Source organism: Citrus sinensis, chromosome 5, assembly GCF_022201045.2.
Source record: "Citrus sinensis cultivar Valencia sweet orange chromosome 5, DVS_A1.0, whole genome shotgun sequence".
Classification (NCBI taxonomy): Eukaryota; Viridiplantae; Streptophyta; class Magnoliopsida; order Sapindales; family Rutaceae; genus Citrus; species Citrus sinensis.
The window spans coordinates 31,147,294-31,165,484 of NC_068560.1; the positions used below are offsets into that span (position 1 = coordinate 31,147,294).

The 18,191-nt window shown below is 36.4% G+C and overlaps 4 protein-coding genes across 4 annotated transcripts; 1 reads left to right on the plus strand and 3 right to left on the minus strand.

Annotated features, from left to right (window-relative positions):
• Positions 1–689: 689 nt before the first annotated feature.
• Positions 690–4,745, minus strand: LOC102615884 (geranylgeranyl transferase type-2 subunit alpha 1). Its single transcript, XM_006472385.4, has 8 exons — positions 4,460–4,745; positions 4,211–4,373; positions 3,923–4,083; positions 3,723–3,827; positions 2,518–3,321; positions 2,247–2,427; positions 1,538–1,721; positions 690–1,244 (listed from the first exon to the last, which is right to left on the minus strand). Exons 1-8 carry the CDS (start codon positions 4,573–4,575, stop codon positions 859–861), a joined length of 2,100 nt encoding a protein of 699 aa, XP_006472448.2. The 5' UTR covers positions 4,576–4,745; the 3' UTR covers positions 690–858.
• A 315-nt stretch (positions 4,746–5,060) lies between these two features.
• LOC102616183 (double-stranded RNA-binding protein 1) lies at positions 5,061–7,759 on the minus strand. The gene is made up of 3 exons (XM_006472386.4): positions 7,553–7,759; positions 6,827–7,089; positions 5,061–6,317 (listed from the first exon to the last, which is right to left on the minus strand). Exons 1-3 carry the CDS (start codon positions 7,575–7,577, stop codon positions 5,364–5,366), a joined length of 1,242 nt encoding a protein of 413 aa, XP_006472449.2. The 5' UTR covers positions 7,578–7,759; the 3' UTR covers positions 5,061–5,363.
• A 185-nt stretch (positions 7,760–7,944) lies between these two features.
• Positions 7,945–10,078, plus strand: LOC102616474 (protein SICKLE). The gene is made up of 3 exons (XM_006472387.4): positions 7,945–8,137; positions 8,512–8,832; positions 9,112–10,078. Exons 2-3 carry the CDS (start codon positions 8,517–8,519, stop codon positions 9,933–9,935), a joined length of 1,140 nt encoding a protein of 379 aa, XP_006472450.2. The 5' UTR covers positions 7,945–8,137; positions 8,512–8,516; the 3' UTR covers positions 9,936–10,078.
• Positions 10,079–13,572: 3,494 nt separating this feature from the next.
• On the minus strand, positions 13,573–17,996 carry LOC102615783 (VIN3-like protein 2). The gene is made up of 4 exons (XM_025095968.2): positions 17,583–17,996; positions 15,890–16,547; positions 14,948–15,270; positions 13,573–14,644 (listed from the first exon to the last, which is right to left on the minus strand). Exons 1-4 carry the CDS (start codon positions 17,629–17,631, stop codon positions 13,806–13,808), a joined length of 1,869 nt encoding a protein of 622 aa, XP_024951736.2. The 5' UTR covers positions 17,632–17,996; the 3' UTR covers positions 13,573–13,805.
• Positions 17,997–18,191: the final 195 nt, after the last annotated feature.

An 18,191-nucleotide genomic window follows, 5' to 3' on the forward strand; every position in this document is an offset into this window, starting at 1 on the left:
TAATTTTTAAGTTACAGTTGTTATAAAAAAATTATAATTATGAAATAAAAATTAATAATATATAATAAACATAAAATTTAAATAATAATTTTAACAAAATTATAAAAAATATAATAAACTTTCTATCAATAAAAAATTATATCAGTGAAAAATTATATCAACATAATTTTCAAGTGTTATAAAATTTTAAATAATAATTTTACTAAATATTTTAATACTGTACTTTTTAAACTGCCTAATTTCAATTTCCAGCCGATCCCTCGTCACTTAGACAATCAAATTCCTCCAATTCTTTGTTGCAAAATCTTTACAGCTCAGATTTTCGTCACGTTACAGGCAGCATCTTTTATATCATCTATGCTATTCTGGGTGGGCCTTCCTCACTCAATCTCATCAATGTCGGAAGCCTCTGGGTGCAATATTACTTGCACAGAACAGTAACGAACTCGTGGAAAAAAGGTTCACTTTTAACAATAAAATTTTTTAAAATCATTGTTTTCTTCTACTTTAGATGGCTATGCCTCTTAACTGAACATCTAATTAACAAATTTTATCTAAGTCATGAGTCAAGAGCATACATATTGAAGTCATGAGTCAATAGAGACAGACAGAGAGGGAGGTTACTTCAGAAACTTAAATCATCCAGGGCCAATGTCTGACCATCCAACACACTAAAAAGGAGAAAGAAATTATGCAAATTCATGCGATCTGAGTTAAATTCTATTGTACAGTAAATTACAAGTCAATTCAATTCTTAATATGTAAGGCAACATTTTGAGAAAAACAAAAATGCTAACAGAAAAAATGGTACACCCAGAAAGTGAAATAAGAAAAAAAAAAAGACCTAGGAACTGAAAATCAATGCAATTGTTCACCATCCAGCCACTTCAGTCCAGGCAGAACCTTAATCAAGAATGATTTGAACTTTTCATTAACAATAGCGTTACCCACAATATCGAATTGTGTCAAGTTCAAGCCTTTCAAAATAAAATAAGCTTCCCAATAGCTTTTGATATCATCATCAATCACGGTTTGGCCATGATTCCATTCACTTCCAACTGAATGAGATAAAGGAGATGAGCATAGATACTTTGTTGTGTCGATAGAGTGTGCACCAATCTCATTATATGAAATATTTAATGCTCTCAATGACTTCAGCTGTCTTATAGGCTCTAAAGCAGTAAAACTTCCAAGTATATTGTTACTCAAATTTAAGCAAGACAAGAGCTGCAGAGCCTCCAATCCTGTTATGAAACCAAAACAAAGATAATAAATCTCTTTCCATTCAACTACACGGGAAAGGTTATTAAGAATTTAAAATGCATCATAAAGCAGTCAAGAGCTTCCCTAGTTGCCCGATCAGAATAGTGGATTATGATAAGCTTAAGCTTTAAATTCAATGGTAGCATATGGGAGAAATTTGCATGAAATGGCAAATCAAACAATTGTAATCGTTTAGAAAAAATCTGTCCAATCAAATTAACAGTAGTTACAAATCAAATTAACAGTAGTTACAACAGCCTTGAAAGTAGCTTACCTTCAATTGAGCGAAGCTCATTGTGACTGAGATCTAGCATTTGGACCCACAATAATTTGTCAAAAGAACCTAATCGTGATAATGATAAATTTTTCAGTTGAAGACACATTGGGCTCCCTCTATTGGAGGGAGAGTTGCTATAATGAAAGCAGCGGCTCAGCAAAGACTCCCAACTGGAAGTCACCTGCAGAATCAACAGAAAAAGAGATCTGTTCCCTTCTACGTAAAATCTAATAATCAGCACATAAATTTAACCCAAAATTGCTATATCAGTCTAGTGTTAAGATGACAAGGTACCTCTAATTACCAAATAGAATATGGAGCATACAATTTAATAACCAGAGTTTATTAGCCAAATTCAGCTATGCAGTTAAACAATTGCCTTTTTCAGGAACTTCTGAAGTTAAAATACACATGACAGTTTGTTGAGCCAATATTCTGTCTGAATTAATATGTTTTTACTGTTCAATTGACAGGTAATAGTTCACCAACAGTATTGGAGATATATAATCTCAGTTCCAGAAAATATGTTCACCAAAAGAAAAGAAAAGGAAACCATCTTAAGCTCTGATGAGTCCAGTACACAAAGTCAAAAACTCAAACGTCAGAGTGTACGGTGATAATCTACTCTACAATACTGTGATAATCTACTTTATGGCTAAAAAGGACTGCCCTTTTCTGGAAAAGGAATGCCAGATAGGAAAAATACCTGCTGCAATAAAACTAAGCTGTGTTGGTCCTTGTAGTATTGAACGTGCATTGGATCCAACCTCATTAGGTCATTATATAGTTCAAGAACTTCTTCAGAATGCGAAAATTTGTTAGCAGGAGGACACGTCATTGCATCATGAGCCATCAGCAGTCTTGCAAGTGTAAGCTTCCCAATTTTACTACAAAAATTAAACAATGAAAAGGATGACTGATTAACAGCATTGCACTTTCTAAAGTTTAAAGTTGACCACTAAACAAAACAGTTTTACCAGTTTATCAAGGACAACAATTCGCGGAAGTGATCTATCTCTTTGGCTATAGTCGCAGCTCGCCACTCAAAATCTGTTAGCTCATTGTCATTCTTGATGCTGAGCTGATATAATGATGAAATTGGACTTGAATCCTGAGAATGTGCATTATAATTATGAAAACTCTCATCTCTCCATGAAATAATCTCTTTGCCCAGCCCTTCAACTGGTTGTGTTTCAACAAGTTGTAGGCTAACTCGAAATGCAAAACAAAAAGGATTGCTATAGTGAAAACCACTTGAAGAAATAATGCCCTGAGAATGTCCAAGGCTAACCTCCACTGGAAATACTTTCGAGGAATGAGTATTTCCATCGGGAAGGTTCAACTGTGTAACCCAGACTTGTGCGGCCTTGGAGTTACATGATGAAAGCGGTTTCCAAACAAGATCTTTATTTGTGTTAAGTTCAGAATCTACTGTTATTGTGGATGAATTTACCCCTTCAACAGACTGATTAAAATAGAGAACAAGTGGAAATGTCCTTGAATCCAAATAAAATCTCGTGAATGGAGAAGAAGCACAACCATCTAGGCACCTATCTCCCAGTAAAATGAGATCAGAACCAGGGGTAGGCCAAGAAGAAACAAGCTGTGGAGAATCAACTCTAACTGTTTGATCAAGAAGCCAAAGATGATAAAACCAACCACTTTGGTCATCTGGGTCTGTGAAAATAGCTTGATGTACAAATTCATACTCATCAGGTAAAACCTTTTCTTTCGAAACAAACCCTTCCACCTTTCTTTTAAGCAAATTGGACAGAAGCAAACTGGAAAGTCCCATCAATAATTTAAATATAGTAAGTAATCGTTTCAATTAAGAGAGGAATATAATATAAGGAAAAAAAATGCATATATAAACTTGTAACAATGATTTTCGCAAAATTGTCATAGGTTATGACAATATCTTTACCATATTAAAACCAATAATGAAGGTTTAACATTTCAAAAAATCATATGTCTACTCTGACAAAATAGCACTAACTGTAAAACTTCCTCATTGTTATATGTTGCTATCAAACAAGTTCAGTTGAGCATTTAAATATTGCACGGCTTAGAAAAACTGACAATCGTCAAAAAAAAAAAAAAAAAGACCAGATTTCTACTTCCCAGATGATATAACTGGAACTATATCCAATACCTTCAATGAATAAGTAAACAAGAGACATACCTCCGGTTATGCCAAGCTGAATAATTGCTAAAATTGTTACATATCATATCCTCAGTATACTTTAATTCATCTTCTTCTGATCTGTTCATCGAAGCCGCCACAAATCTGGGAAAAGATCACATAAAAATGAGTACTTAGTATTGCATTCACACGGAAACACAAAATAATAATAATAATAATAATAATAATAATGGTCAGACCTTCGGTAGTTCCATGCATGAAAATTCCGGGAATCAGCTTTCTGGAACTTATCTAAAAGGCGTAATTCATTATCTATAGACGAATGTCCCTTGCTTAAAATCCATTTCCTATGATGCCATGCCCCGTACGACTTAAAGTTTTGCCTCAATGCACTCTCTACCTTCACAATATACATCACAAACTTATCATCATGCCCTAATTTAATTCATTTTAATTATATTTCATGCTTCTTATAACTAATCAGATCTCTAAGCTTGATGAAGTGAAGTACGTAAAAAGAAACGCACCACTCGAAGTTCTTCGTCGAGAATCGATTTGAGTGAGTCGGGATCGGAGTCGGATTCAGTCATTTTATGCTGGACGGCAAGCTTTCTGTAGTTCCAGGCCGTGTATAATTCGGGATTGGTTTCTAGAAGCTTCGTGCTTAACTCCACAGCTTCCTTAGAGTAACTAAGCGATTGCAATGCAAAACAAGTAAACTGATTAATGACTATTACATACAATTAAAGAAAAAAAGAAAGAAAGAAAGAAATTACATATGATTGTGGTGATTGTGAAGGAACTGAGATTGGAGAACGCGTAGCTTCTCGGCTTTTGCTGCTGAAGCTGCAGCGTCCTCTGGCTTCAGTGGCTTGCGCGGTCGACCGTGCATTTTTAATTCTTAATTTTCTTTTTATTTTTTTTGTACAAGATAAAAGTTTTCTCAGAAGAGAGGTTTTCGACTTTCGAGCTGAGAGGCAAGTTACGCGAGGCTAGCAAAGCAAGACGAGACGACTCAAATTGCATGAATTTGCTTGCAGATCATGGGATATTTCCCCGGAACCTGGGCCGCCAAGGGCCTCTCGGATCTTTTTATAGAGAGGCAGCTAATTTGAAGCCCACAGTGCCACAACTTTTCGTTGATAATAATAAATAGTGATTAATAATTTTTGTTCTAGTCATTTGCAACTATTTTAGTTTTTATGCTGATTTTTCACAATAATGATGACTATAATTGTAATTGTCTTTCTGTATATTTATAACACCAAGTCTCATTAACGCCAAGACCTTAAAAAAAAAAAAGGCATGTTAAAATTATTTTTTGCTAATTTGAAATCTAATACAATCTCAAGCACCACGATAAGGTAATGCAAAAAATTAAACAAAACCCAAAGCCTTTTAATTAAGTTTTTGATGCAGAATAATAATATGATAGAAGTTATTCATATACTCCCAGCAACAAAGTGTGTCAATAAGCAAATCTGAAGCTTATTGAGCATAGAAAAGAGCACATTACATGATCTGTAATGTCTGGGGGAATGATCCACCCCAATCCACTAACTAATTTAGGTTTCTAAAAGCTGACTACATATAGACCTATTAAATCTCAATTGGGGTATTCCCACTTTCTCGCCCATTAGTATTCCTAAATACTGAAGCAGCTACCTGTATCATCTAGATTTATGCTTGGCTCGTACTGGCTTGGATCCTCTCTTCTGGCTGGTTTATCCCGGGAATGACACACGAGGATTCTATCTGACCCAACGTGGAATTATTCGTCATTGAAGCTGCCTCCATAATTCCAGATGCCTCGTTCACCTCCTTTGTCAGAGCAGTTGATGTACCCTCATTCACCTCCTTTGCCAGAGCAGTAGCATGACAAGACACAGAAGATGTACCCACTCCAGGAGTCACCTCATTCACTTCCTTTGCCAAAGAAGATGTACCCATCTCAGAAGCCTCATTGCTGCTTCGATCGCTGCAATGTGTAGCTGCTGAATGTATGGTTTCAGAATCACCACCGATGTGAAGAGGCAAAGCATCATTCACGGCAGGCATTTCTGTCTCAATCGGCTCAATTTCAGATCTCCCTTCTTGGCAGTCCATAGTCCCTTCTACAGCCAATACTTCAGTACTCACCCCTTGAATCCCAGATGTATTAGCTTGACTGACTTTTGACCCTTCCTGACTAGCATTGATATTTTCCATATTCCCTGTATTTTGGAGTTGTGTACGGTCCATTCTACCTCCAGGGCGTTTCATTTTCAATATTTTCTTCTTAAATCGGCCTTTCTTTGCCTTTGGAACGTTTACAGTCTCCTCTGGGTTATTAGCCACCTCTGGTCCTCTCTTTCTGGAAGGAAGTACAGTTAATTGAGTGTTGCCAGCTGAATTACCGGATAACTCAGATGCACTTGATTGGATAGCTAGAAGAGCAGTTCTAGCAGCTTTGATCTCTGCTTCTTTTTTTGTTTTCGCGGCACCACCAATATAACGAATGTCTCCAATTTCTACAGTACATGAAAACTGTACTTTTCCCGATGCTTCATCCTTTCGGCACTGATACAAGGGAATAGCATAATTCATCTTTTGGGCATATTCCTGAAGTAAATTTTTGCATAAACCTGTTTCATGCTGAACAGGGCACCCAATGAAGGAGGTTATCTGTTAGTAAGACAATTATGTTGGACAGTTGGCTTCATAAATGTGAGTGTATGAGTGTGGGTGGGTTGGGTGAGAAGAATAGTTCTTGTCAGTGACAGTAAAACCAGAAAACAATAGCATGATTCCATTATATTTTACAACAGTAACTACATAATGCATTTAGCTAGTGCAGTGAAGATTGCATTATAACCAACCTTTAATGGAAAATTTACAGAAGAAACGTAAAAGGAAAGCATTTTCTGCACAGGGAGATAAAAAATGCAGCTATCAAAATGTATACAAGCGTTTACAAAAATTCTACAGACTTATTTTCAGCAATTCAGATTAATCTTTTAGAAAAGGGGGTTGTACTTAACAATGAATGCAAGCACTGTACAATATAATAGACACACCAGTAGAGTCAAGTGGAAAATCCTCAGAAATTAAAAAAGGAGACTACGCAGCAGTTAATCCATTCCATAAGCGACAATTATACTTACAATAGGTTGAGAGATGCATTCATTAACTTTGCCAAGTTTTGCTAACTCCACGAGAGCGACTTCAGCAGCTGACTGCTCAGCTGCCTTACGATTAAAAAATCCAGGCAATGAATCATATCTAACATCATCCACTATGACCGTTGATCTGAACCAAGGCTCATGAGATGGGCCTTCTTTGATAGTCTCATAGACAGGCGTAGGGATTCCAGCTTTTTGGGCATATTCTTGTAATCGGCTTTTAAATACATAACAGTTTGATACACCTGGCACAAAACAAGATTACTAATTCAATTTACATGCTTAAAAAAATTATAACAATAATAACACTAAACAGTTCAAGACTTCAGTTGAAGAACAATGAATTCAACTTGAAATATCACGACCAGGAGTTGCTCGAAAATCTACCCAAACTGGAGCTTAACTTGAGGTGACGAAAGAATAGGTGCTCTCATTTTTAATTATTTAAAAAATTCCCGTATTTAAATAGAAATACCATTTTCCAAGATATTATTCCCCATAGTTCAGAAACTGTAAGAGAAAAAAGAAAAAGAAAGATGAGCTCTTTTACAAAATTTCTTTCATTGTTTTTCAATTTTCAGCAAATGATCAAATTCATTTTTGCAAAAGCTCCTACTCATAAGGGAATCCAACGATTTGCCTATTCCGCATAACTAACATTGAATATAAAAGAAAAAAAAAAAGAAAAAAGAAAAAGAAGAAAACTACCGGAGAAGCCTTCGTTGGTCGGCATAGTTCCGAAAGTTGCTTTCTTTTTTCCTTTTTGTGTTTGCGCGTTGGTCAATGATTAACACTCGGCAGAAAGAAGTAAAGGCGAAAACTACGCCGTTTATCTTGGGTTGCAGCAGTTGAACTAGAGCCAAGGAAAGAGAGTGTCACTGTTTCGGGGCTCACTCGAATCTTTGGCTCGCGTTCCAGTGAAAATCAGCTGTGTGAGACTGTGTATTGTTGGTGTGTGAAGTTGAGCTATCATAGCCGTTGGATGAGAATTTTGATGGAAGATATTAGTGCTGATCCAACAGTTTGTATGGTGAAGGGTGTTTTGGGAAGTTCACGTGAGTCTGCTGACCTGCTAGAAGCCCTAATACTAACTAATTATTTATTCCTAGTGTTACGTAAATTTGGGGCTCCGTATAAGGATGTATTGGATCGAGCCCGAGTTTAAGACAAAATGCCGGAAAATGAATCAATACTTGAAGGCGCGATTCTGCAACTGAAGCTAAGACTTTGAAACGTTGGGCGCCTCGGAATTACTGAAGCAACTCAAATCTCGCTATTTTAATTCTAATTTCTGTGAGTCTACTGTTTCATGAACCCTTTCAAATTCTTTTTCGTTTGTCAAAATTTCAAAGAAGCACCTCGTGGTCTCTCTAATTACAGCTTTTTTATTGGTATTAGGGTTGGATCGTGTGCCTATGTAATTAGTTACTTAATTGGGGATTTATATGATTGTATTATTGTAATAGATATCTGTTGCATATAATTAATTATTTAATTTAATTTTCTATGCAAGTGTTTTCTTTCTTGAATGATGAGATTAGCCGTTGTTTTAGTTCCTCATGAAATCAGAATTAGTATAGATTTGGACAATTATTTAATATGATTTTATGTTATATTTGTAATGAATGGACTGTCAGTTGTGATCTTTTACTTTGGGGAATTATTAGGTTTAATGGAGGAATCAGAAAAAAGAAAGGAACGATTGAAAGCGATGCGTGCAGAAGCTGCCCAGGCTGAAGTTTGTAGTAGTGTTGAGACATTTCCAGTTCCTAGTTCTCTTTCTAATCCGCTGTTTGAGGACTCTGCGGCTCAGCCAATACAGGAGCAACCTTTTACAGGTTCAAGGTTTGGTTTTTACACAGACCCTGTAGCCGCATTCTCTGCCAACAAGAATAGGGGACAGCATGATAATAATACTAGACAAAATTACTCTATGCCTCCTAGTATCAGTGCTCCTGCCATGGCACGGCCTTCATCATTCTTTTCAGGTATTGTTTTGATTTATTAAAGTTTGTGTTAGATTGGATACACGAGTTAAAAATGCATGCATTTTCCTCTATCTTTTGGACTTTCTAATTTCAGAGCAAGGCTTAAAATTTGTTATCTAGTCTTTAGAGGAGATTAATATAGTTTCTTGTGCTATGCTTTATTATTGATTATGGTGTGTACTCATAATTAATGGCATGAAACTTTTAATCTATCAATTTTTTGTTAATAACCTGCTTTTGGCCACAATTTTTTTTTTTTTTTCATTTCCAACTTACTAGAACCAAGAAACTCTGGAATGATTCCCTCTCCTGGTCATCAATTGCAAGCCAGTTCTTCATTTGACCAGAGAATGTATCAATCACAGAGTCCTTATAATAATCCTCATCCCTATAGAGGCCCGAGAGGAGCAAGTCCATTACCCATCTATCAAGGAACTCCTGAAGCCTGGAGTAGATTGCAAGCTACAACTATCCATTACAGCCCCACAATCTACGGGCAAAGAAGCCCCAGAGGAATGGCCAGTCCTTTTACCGGGATACATCAAGGAACCCCTGAATCCTGGAATGGATCTGGAGGCACAGCTAGGTATAATTCACCATCTACTGCATCAGGAGGAGGTCAGATTTTCAGCCCTAGCTTTGGACCAGTAAGAAGCCCTACTTTCGGTTATGGCCAAGGCAGGCCTCAGTGGCAGGGCAGAAGTCCAAGCCCTGGTTCAGGGCGTGGAGGCAGTCCTGGTCCTAGCTCAGGAAGAGGTAGAGGTCGTTGGTATGGCAGCAGCGTGAGCCCAGGTTTGGGATGCAGTGGTGGAAGGGGCCGAGGACTTCATTCTCGTGGCTTTGGAGCAGATGGAAAACAAGGGCCAGAGTGTTTCTATGACAAGTCCATGGATGAAGACCCATGGCAGGAATTGGAACCCCTTGCGTGGAAGAGTAGAAATTTCAAAAGCCCTGGCTCTTCAAATTCCTGGTTTCCAAAATCCATTAGCATGAAAAAACCGAGAGTTTCAGAAGCTTCCAGACAGTCTAGTTCACAGCCGAGCCTTGCAGAATACCTTGCTGCCTCTTTCAATGAGGCGACTAATGCTGCTCCAAATTCATGAGTCCCTCGGAGGATTTTAGATTTTGTTGAAAGAGTTTCTAGGGTGTATTTGTGATGGCATGTAATAATTTTAAAAATTAATCTAATTTATCAAGTAAGCTGGCTGCAATCTTAATAATATAGCTGTTTCATTAGTTGATGATATATATTTTGTTGATTTCTCGCAATTCTTTTGGTTATCGTCATATCATTATTGTTATTCTTGGTAGGGACTGTAGGGTAAATGTGATGCGCGCTCAGAGTTTAGGGAAATTTGCATAACTAGCCCGAAAATTTTGATTTTTTCAAAATTAGTCCCCAACTTTTTCCAACGAGCCAAAAAAAAAAAATTGGAACGCATTTACCTTGGCATTTCATTATCCTAAATCTCCCTCAACAAGCTAACGATCTCATCATCTCATCATCAATGGTGACGGTAACTGAATATGGCGATAGTGACAGGAAACCTGAATCTAAATGAATCTAAACACTTGGTGAGTTAATTTTCATCATTTTGAGTGATGCAAATGGAATTATATATGATTGTAGGTTTGTTAGAGGACAAAAATCAAATGAATTTTTTTCAAAAAGATGAGTTACAACTTACAACTATTGTATATTAAGCGCTTGCTGGATTGATGAAATCTCTCGCAGAATTTCTGTGTTTATTTTTGGTAGATTGTTAGTTTAAAATTCTGTTTAGTATTGAGGTATATTATACCTTTTAAGTTACAGCAACTATTAAAAAAACTTGTCATTCTAAAACAAAAGGTAATAGTATGTAGTAGATATAATTTTAAATAATAAATTTTGATAAGATTATTAAAAATGTAATAGATTTTTCATCATACAAATATAAAATTAAATTAACTTAACTTCTAAACTGTAATAATTAATATTCACGAAACACTTTAATACGGTAACCTTTTAAATTACAGTTGTCTAGCCTCAATTTCAAAAAGAGCATAGACTAAGCCAATAAGGGATAACTTGTTGGTTTTAACCATTTTAGAGCAATGGGCACCATGTGCATATGTTTTTATGCCTATTGCACCTGCGGTCGTGTTTTGGTGCGATAGGCACCAAAAGAGGCTTACCGCATCAGTACAGGTGCGACAGGTTGCTGTCGCATCAACACTAGTGCGATAGCAACTTGTTGCTCATAAACACACAAGCTTTGTATTTGTTGTATTTTTATCTTTTGTTTAATTTCAGTGACTTGATTTTAGTTTTCGGGTGTTGAAGCATCAAGGGCAGCAAGCAATAACAATGAAGCTTATACCAAATCTGGAAAATCAGCTGAGATTTCGAGATAAAATATAAAAGCCAATGATTTAGAACAAGGAACCTCTCAAATGAGAATATTTTACGTTGGACGAGTGTTTGTTTTCATTCACTTTTCTGCAGAGCAAAGCTCTAACGCTATTCCAAACTTGAACATGGCTTCCACTTTTGCAACAACGAGAAAGCAACCCCATTCAGTTACAAAGGGCTTCCCTTCAGCGTTTCTTTGAGAAAGGAAAAGACAGGTAACAAGTTGGTACCTGTTTTCTTTCTTTCTTCTTCTTCTTCTTCTTCTTCTTCTTTTTATTATTTGGTAAAAATCTTCTTGTTTATGAAACGAGTAATTTTAATTGTATATTAATTAATACCCGCACGGCTTTGTAATTTTCAAGGTTACACGAAGAGTACCATTCCAAGTAAAGATTCCTCCTTCAATGGCTGCTGCTGCTACTCAGCCAGAAGATCAAAGCAAGTATCCAGGGCTGGAGCTTGAAGGTTAATCATCAAAAATGGTTGATCTCAACTTATCGTGCCATAGGCTTTAATTGAAATTGAAATCCTTATCAGTCATACAGCTTCATTCATAAAGATTTTGTAATTACTAGTATTCTTTTTTTTGTAATCACTATTATTATTTCTTTTATTTGACAGAATCTTTTTAAAATATACATCAATGACATCAAAGTAGATCCATTTTTCCATCAAAAAAGAAAAAGAAAAAGTAGAATTTTTTTTTTGGGTTCTAAAAAAGGAGAGAATTTGTATTAGTGAGATTCTCATAATGATAATTGCAAATTAAGCTTACAATTTTATTTTATTTTATTTATGTCAACTTCTTCCACAGTTGGAAAGTGTTTTTATTGTTAGAACAAAAGCATTCATTAAACACACCAGAAAGCAATAATAATTTTTGCACATACCCTCCGAAGAGAGCCAAGCTTGAGTACTTAAAAAGAATTAACAAAGCCGCTGGAACTTGCATCCTCATTGCCCAAATGCGCTTTGCTGCCTGGTTTCTTTTTTAATTTAACTCACTTTTTAAACAGAACAAAAATAAATGTATGAATAATGAAATATATAGCAAGAAATTTTTTAAAAAAAATGTGTCACACGTAAACACGGCTGCCACAGGTGTCTGCCGCACCAAACATAAGTGCTACAGGCACCGATTGCACAAAATAAAAGTTGTGTTATGTGCAATAAGTGTCTCTTGTACCAAATAAATGGCAGTCATTTTATATGCGATAGGCATACTTATCTCACATAAACACCCACAACATAATACCATTTCGGCCCATTTCCCATATTCTTAGACATCCATTCAAGAAAAATGATAGCAAAATTAAGCTTCGAACAACAAAATATATTCTTTAAGGCATTTTAACAAACACTTATAGTACCAGATTTACTATGCCAAAATTATATGAATATTTTATCAATTTTCATGCCCAATTCGATCCTAATGTTAAGACATCAGTAGTTCAACGGTATTTAACCTATAATCATCTACAGTTAATACGAAGACATTAAACCCATTCAAGAATTTGACTTAAATTCACCAAATTAACTCAAAATAAAATGCATCGCCACTGGTTCACTCGTCTCCGGAAGTAGCCGTTGTCGTCGTGGCATTGATTTGGCGTTGCCGTTAATTTACTTGCTCAATTGGAGATTACTAGTTTCTAATGTTTTTATTTGTTGACAACGATGAATGAGAGTGATAAGGGTAAATGTGTCCAAAAGAACTAATATTTGGCTTGTTATAAATAAAAAAAATAGTTTCATTAATTTTATTTCAACACTTACTTTTTTAATTAAAACAATCATCAGATTACTACTTACTATTTTAATTCATTTATTATCAAAAATCACAAAATTACCCTTGATTCATTTATTATCAATAAGTGATTGCTCAAATTATGTTTTCACAAAAAAAAAATTTAATGCAGAAAAGGATGCAGTGAGAAATTCAGTGGGTTCAAATAGTCCCATGAGAGAAAACTAGGGGGTTTAATTTTGAAAAACAGAAAAATTTTGGGTTAAGTATGTAAATTTTCCAAAGATTGGGAGCCCATTTTCAGCAACCATACAGCAATAATAAGAAGAAGATTAGTAACAATACGGGTGTAAACTGTAAAGGGTGCATGCGAATGGGATAAACAAGTACATGCAGAGTTGTGACTTTTTCAGATCTCAAAAGCTGGTGGTGGTGGTGGTCCCAGCTTCCTTGAGAAATAAAAAAAATGGTACATGCTTAGTTTGTCTATGACTGGTCTCAGAACAATGACGATCGGGGAAATCACTATTGTTTTCAATTGAATCGTGGTGGCCCACTTATGTAAAAAGACAAAAAACTGATTCTTGGGAACCAATCAAAACGTTGCAAGGCTTTGTTTTAAAGTCTAGATTCCAGATTGTTGTCTCAACTTAAAAGTATCATAGAAACGCGCTCACAAGCAGTGGGTGCACAAAATGTGATGTTAACAAGTCATCTGAATATCATCTTCAAGACAAGAGAACGTTAGGGAGCTGAACATTTTACCATGCATGAAAAAGTAGCCCAATACGTTTCCTTGTTTCTAAAAGTCAGTTTGCCTAACCTGACAACTTAATGCCAGAGCCTGGTACAGAAACCATTCCCAGGAGCTTGTTTTTGCTCGCAACCGATCTCATCCATGAAAGTGTGGATGAGCTGCCCAGCCAAGCTTGGTGGGTCATCAATAAAAGCATCAACAAAGACGCTCACCACCCTTCTTTCTTGCATAGTCGCTTTCAGGCTGAACCAAGTGAGAAACTTAACTCTGAAATGTTCATCTATGTGCCCTTTGTGCTCTAACCATTTGACTACCCTCACAGAATAATCATAATCACTCTCTTCTGGTTTCTTTTCACAACAGGAAGCCAGTTTCTGACGCATTCCATCAGATTTACAAGGTGTAGAAGGGGATATTGACTTGGGGCTCAATAAAGGAGGTGGAAGTGAGTAGAGCCCTTCATGCTTACTCTTCTTAACATTAGCCAGTGACAGTGAAAGGTTTGCACGGCGCTCGCTGGATGCCAATTTAAGACTACTGGAGTTTGTGGATTCCACATGAGAATGAACCTGAGAAATTTTAGCACGTTCTCTCTTCCTATGTTTGACCTTAGCAGCAGCAGAGCTGCTGTCTGATGCAGGTGTAATCCATTTAGATTCCCAGACACCAAAAACCCCAGTGCCACTGGTAAGAGAAACCTTGCAGAAATACTCGGTGGAAGGATCTAGATCTGTTACTAAGAACCTCTTTTCAGGCCTCAATACAATGAAGGTGGGGTTGTCTGGATAATCCTTCACAGTAGACTTACGATGCCACAGCCTGCAGCCTGAAAAGTCTTCTAAAAGACGATCCTCGTATTCTAGTGCAATGATGACTGATGTTGAAGAGGATTCTTCAAATCTAATCTGGCAAGCTTAGAGAGGAAAAAGGACATCAAAAGCAACATCAGTGAAAAAGGGAAAGAAAAATGCTTTCATTTTATTTTTTTAGGCATTTAAATATTCTCTCCCGGTGGCCATGGATGCATCTCTCACATGGCAAGTAAACATGCATCTGTTTATTATCCTATAGTCGTTTACTTTATTGTCATCTCTGGGACCACACAAAACCAATTACAAGACTAAAATTAAATTTGGCGAATGATTAATTTTCCACTGTCACATTTAGACACTCCATTGGATTAAACTGCATATATTAAAAAATTTAAGAAACTTACAGGCTGGCTCTTTCTTTACAATATCACTGGGACAGGTATCAACAACAAACATGGAATCCAATGCTTCCACCGCTGAAGCACACAACTTCTGAACCTTGGCACCACAAGCGAGCCTATTAACAATACCTCGTGCCATTTTTGTGCATAATAGATTCAGAGGCCCTACTTCATTTGTCAGTATTTGTAAGGCAGTCTCGACTGTTTTCTGCACTTCTTTGAATAGCTCGGTACCTAAAAGAATCTTATGTCCCAAAGAGATTCGCAGACATAGTTCATCCACTCTTCTGGTTTCTTTGGCAACCAGCAATTGTCTTCTCCAAGTTCTGTAAAACACTAACCATATAATTAGATAATCATTCCCTCATTCTTTGCAAAACAAATTAGATCTTTTCTACTTCAGAAAAGAAAAATGCCAAGATTAGTCTAATAAAACTAACTTGTATGCAAGTCTAAGTTGGATGAGTTCTAAATTTTAGATTTAGCACGCCACATAAAACTCTCACAATTATGCCATTCTGTCAGAGATGCCTGATCTTTTCTCTCTCAGAAGCAAAAGCAAAAAAATTATGCACCAATGTCATAGCAGCTTGCTGCAGGGAAGCCAAGGGATATATCATGGGGGGCATGCATGCATAATAGACTCTATTTTTTGGGTGTTAGAGCCGGTTGAAAAGATCTTGAGTCACAAGACACCAGTGCCCGACATCACCCCAGAATTGGACACTTCAAAACACCAGTGGAGCAAAAAATATCTGTAGTAGCGAAAGCCATGTGTGCATTTGCATGCACATGTATCAATGTGTTACATCTATTCCCAAATAAATGATTTGCTTATTAAGGTTTGGCTTAAAGTCACAAAACCATATGTGATCTATCACTACATATTCTATATGCAATTAAATAATTAATACTATTCTTCATGAATTAAAAAAAGCTCATTACCTCATCAGACCATTAATTTTTCCACAAGAAATGCAGCAGTAACTGCCATCCAACTTTGTGGAAGAACCAATCTTCACAATTCCAGTTCTTTCATCCTTCAAAGCACATTCTAAATGGCAAGACATTCCACACGAGTCCTTTTCATCAGAAGCCCCGGAACCACAGGTTAACCATAAGCTAGGATCCTTGTTATCATCGTATTCATGACATATACAGCATGAACATCTCTTGCAAAAAGCATCACCCAAGCCTAAAACAGCTCTGCATGCAGCATTCTCACATAATTGAATTTTAACAAGTTTTGCTTCACTCTCTACAGAAACATTGTCTTGATCTCTTGATAATTCAGGTATGGGTTCTTCTTGCCTTTTCCTCTTAAAATCAGCTTGAGTTTTGGCCAAACAAGAAGCATCAGGGTCGTTTGTCTTGCACTTCCGAGAGACTAACTTCAGAAGGTGCTCTATCATTCGAAATTTTGTATAGCCACTGTACTTTCTTTCTTTACCCATCTCTGCACAGATGATTTCGAGAAGCTCCCTGCGGCTAAACGAGCTAAGGATCTCTGGGGCATCTTTTGACCATTGGGCAATCTCATGAACCAGTTCTCTTTTCTCTTCCAGGCTTAGCCGGCTACATTTTGCAGGGTCAAGTACAAATCCTGAAAGCAAAAGAATTCTCAACGCTGACCTCCATACCTCTTGTACCACATGCAAATAAACCCAAGCATTGCTAAAAAAGAAAACTGATAAAAGAATTGATGAAGAAGCAAGGTTCTAAAGTCAAAACATATCTGAAATACTAGATTCAATTAAGTGACGCATAGCATGCAATCAAAAGCACATTGTGGTATTCTTTATGTTTATGTGGAAATTAAACTTTTCGTTCCCCTAATTCTGGCCTTCCTAATCCACATTAAAATTCTAACCTGTAGTGGCGTTCAGTTATGTACACCATATGATTAGATGAACAAAAACCTATACTATTATTACGGTAAAAATTAATTTTGATTCATACCATTGTCTAGAGTTAAGACATGTATGATCTGCTAGGACAAAATTCTCAAACCCGACCTCATTGTATAAACAAGGTAGAGTAAAAACAAGTCCAGATCAATGACTATCATCCAATACATTAGGCTTCAACACTCGTTCTTTAGTTATTTCCAGCTCCTTAAATTAGATATTTTAGCATCAGCAGATAACTTGACTCATCCTCACTATTGGTAGCCAGAAAAGAGAATTGTTTTTAAGATGACCATAAAAATGTGCCTCTGTAAATCATACTATTACTACCAAAGCCTTAACTGTAAACACCTCAAAGCACCAATTTTTTCATAACCACAAAAGGCAAAAAAAAAAAAAAAAAAAGAGTTTCTTTTAACACTACCATACATGCATACAAACACATATAGCACATATAAACACATATTAGACACAAGGTACAGTAAAAATAAATGTCTCTAATAAAAGATCAGCGTCATTATAACCAAAACAAAAACAGGAAGAACAGTGAAACAGGCCCCAAACGAAAAAAAGAAAATAAAAAATAAAAACCCAGATGTAAAAAGGCTTTATATAACCTACATTGTCAGCAGAACCACTAAGGGTTTGCAAAAACAGCGCCATTAATAGTAAAAAGTGAGTAAAAAAACACAAACCCAGATCAAAATGTCATATGAGATAAAGTGACAAACCAGAGAACATTGAGTTCATGCCTGAAAAGCCCTCCTCTGCTTCCCTCATTACACTTCAAAACGAAACAAATGTACAACACTTCGCTCACTCAAGACGCTGAAACATATGAAGAATATTTTCTTTCTTTAAAATTTAAAAGAAAAAAAAAATCATGAAACAAAGAGAGTGAGGGAGTGGAGGAAAGAAGTGGGCGAAACAGAAACAAAATAAAATAATAAATGAGTTACCAGAAATAAATAAATAAAACAAATAATAAATGAGAGGGGTTTTGGTAATGCTAATGGGGGGGTTTGTTGTGTGCTCACGTCACGCGCTTGGTGCTGCTCTTGTGTAACAATCGAGTATTTCGGTTTTCTGTGTTTATTTATTTATTTATTTTCTTCTCACAGTTTCTGACTTTTTCTGATGTGAAAAGCCGTGAGCGAGTGAGACAAAAATTTTGGTTACAATGAAAATGCACACTGTGTGTGTTCAACTGCTTTTGTGCTCTTCGTGGTCTTTTTATTTCATCACGACCGTCCACTTTTTTTAACTTAATATTATGAGTTGTGTTCGCGTGATTGATTTTGAGGACCCACCGACGGTTTCTCAAACGTCAAACCCTTAAG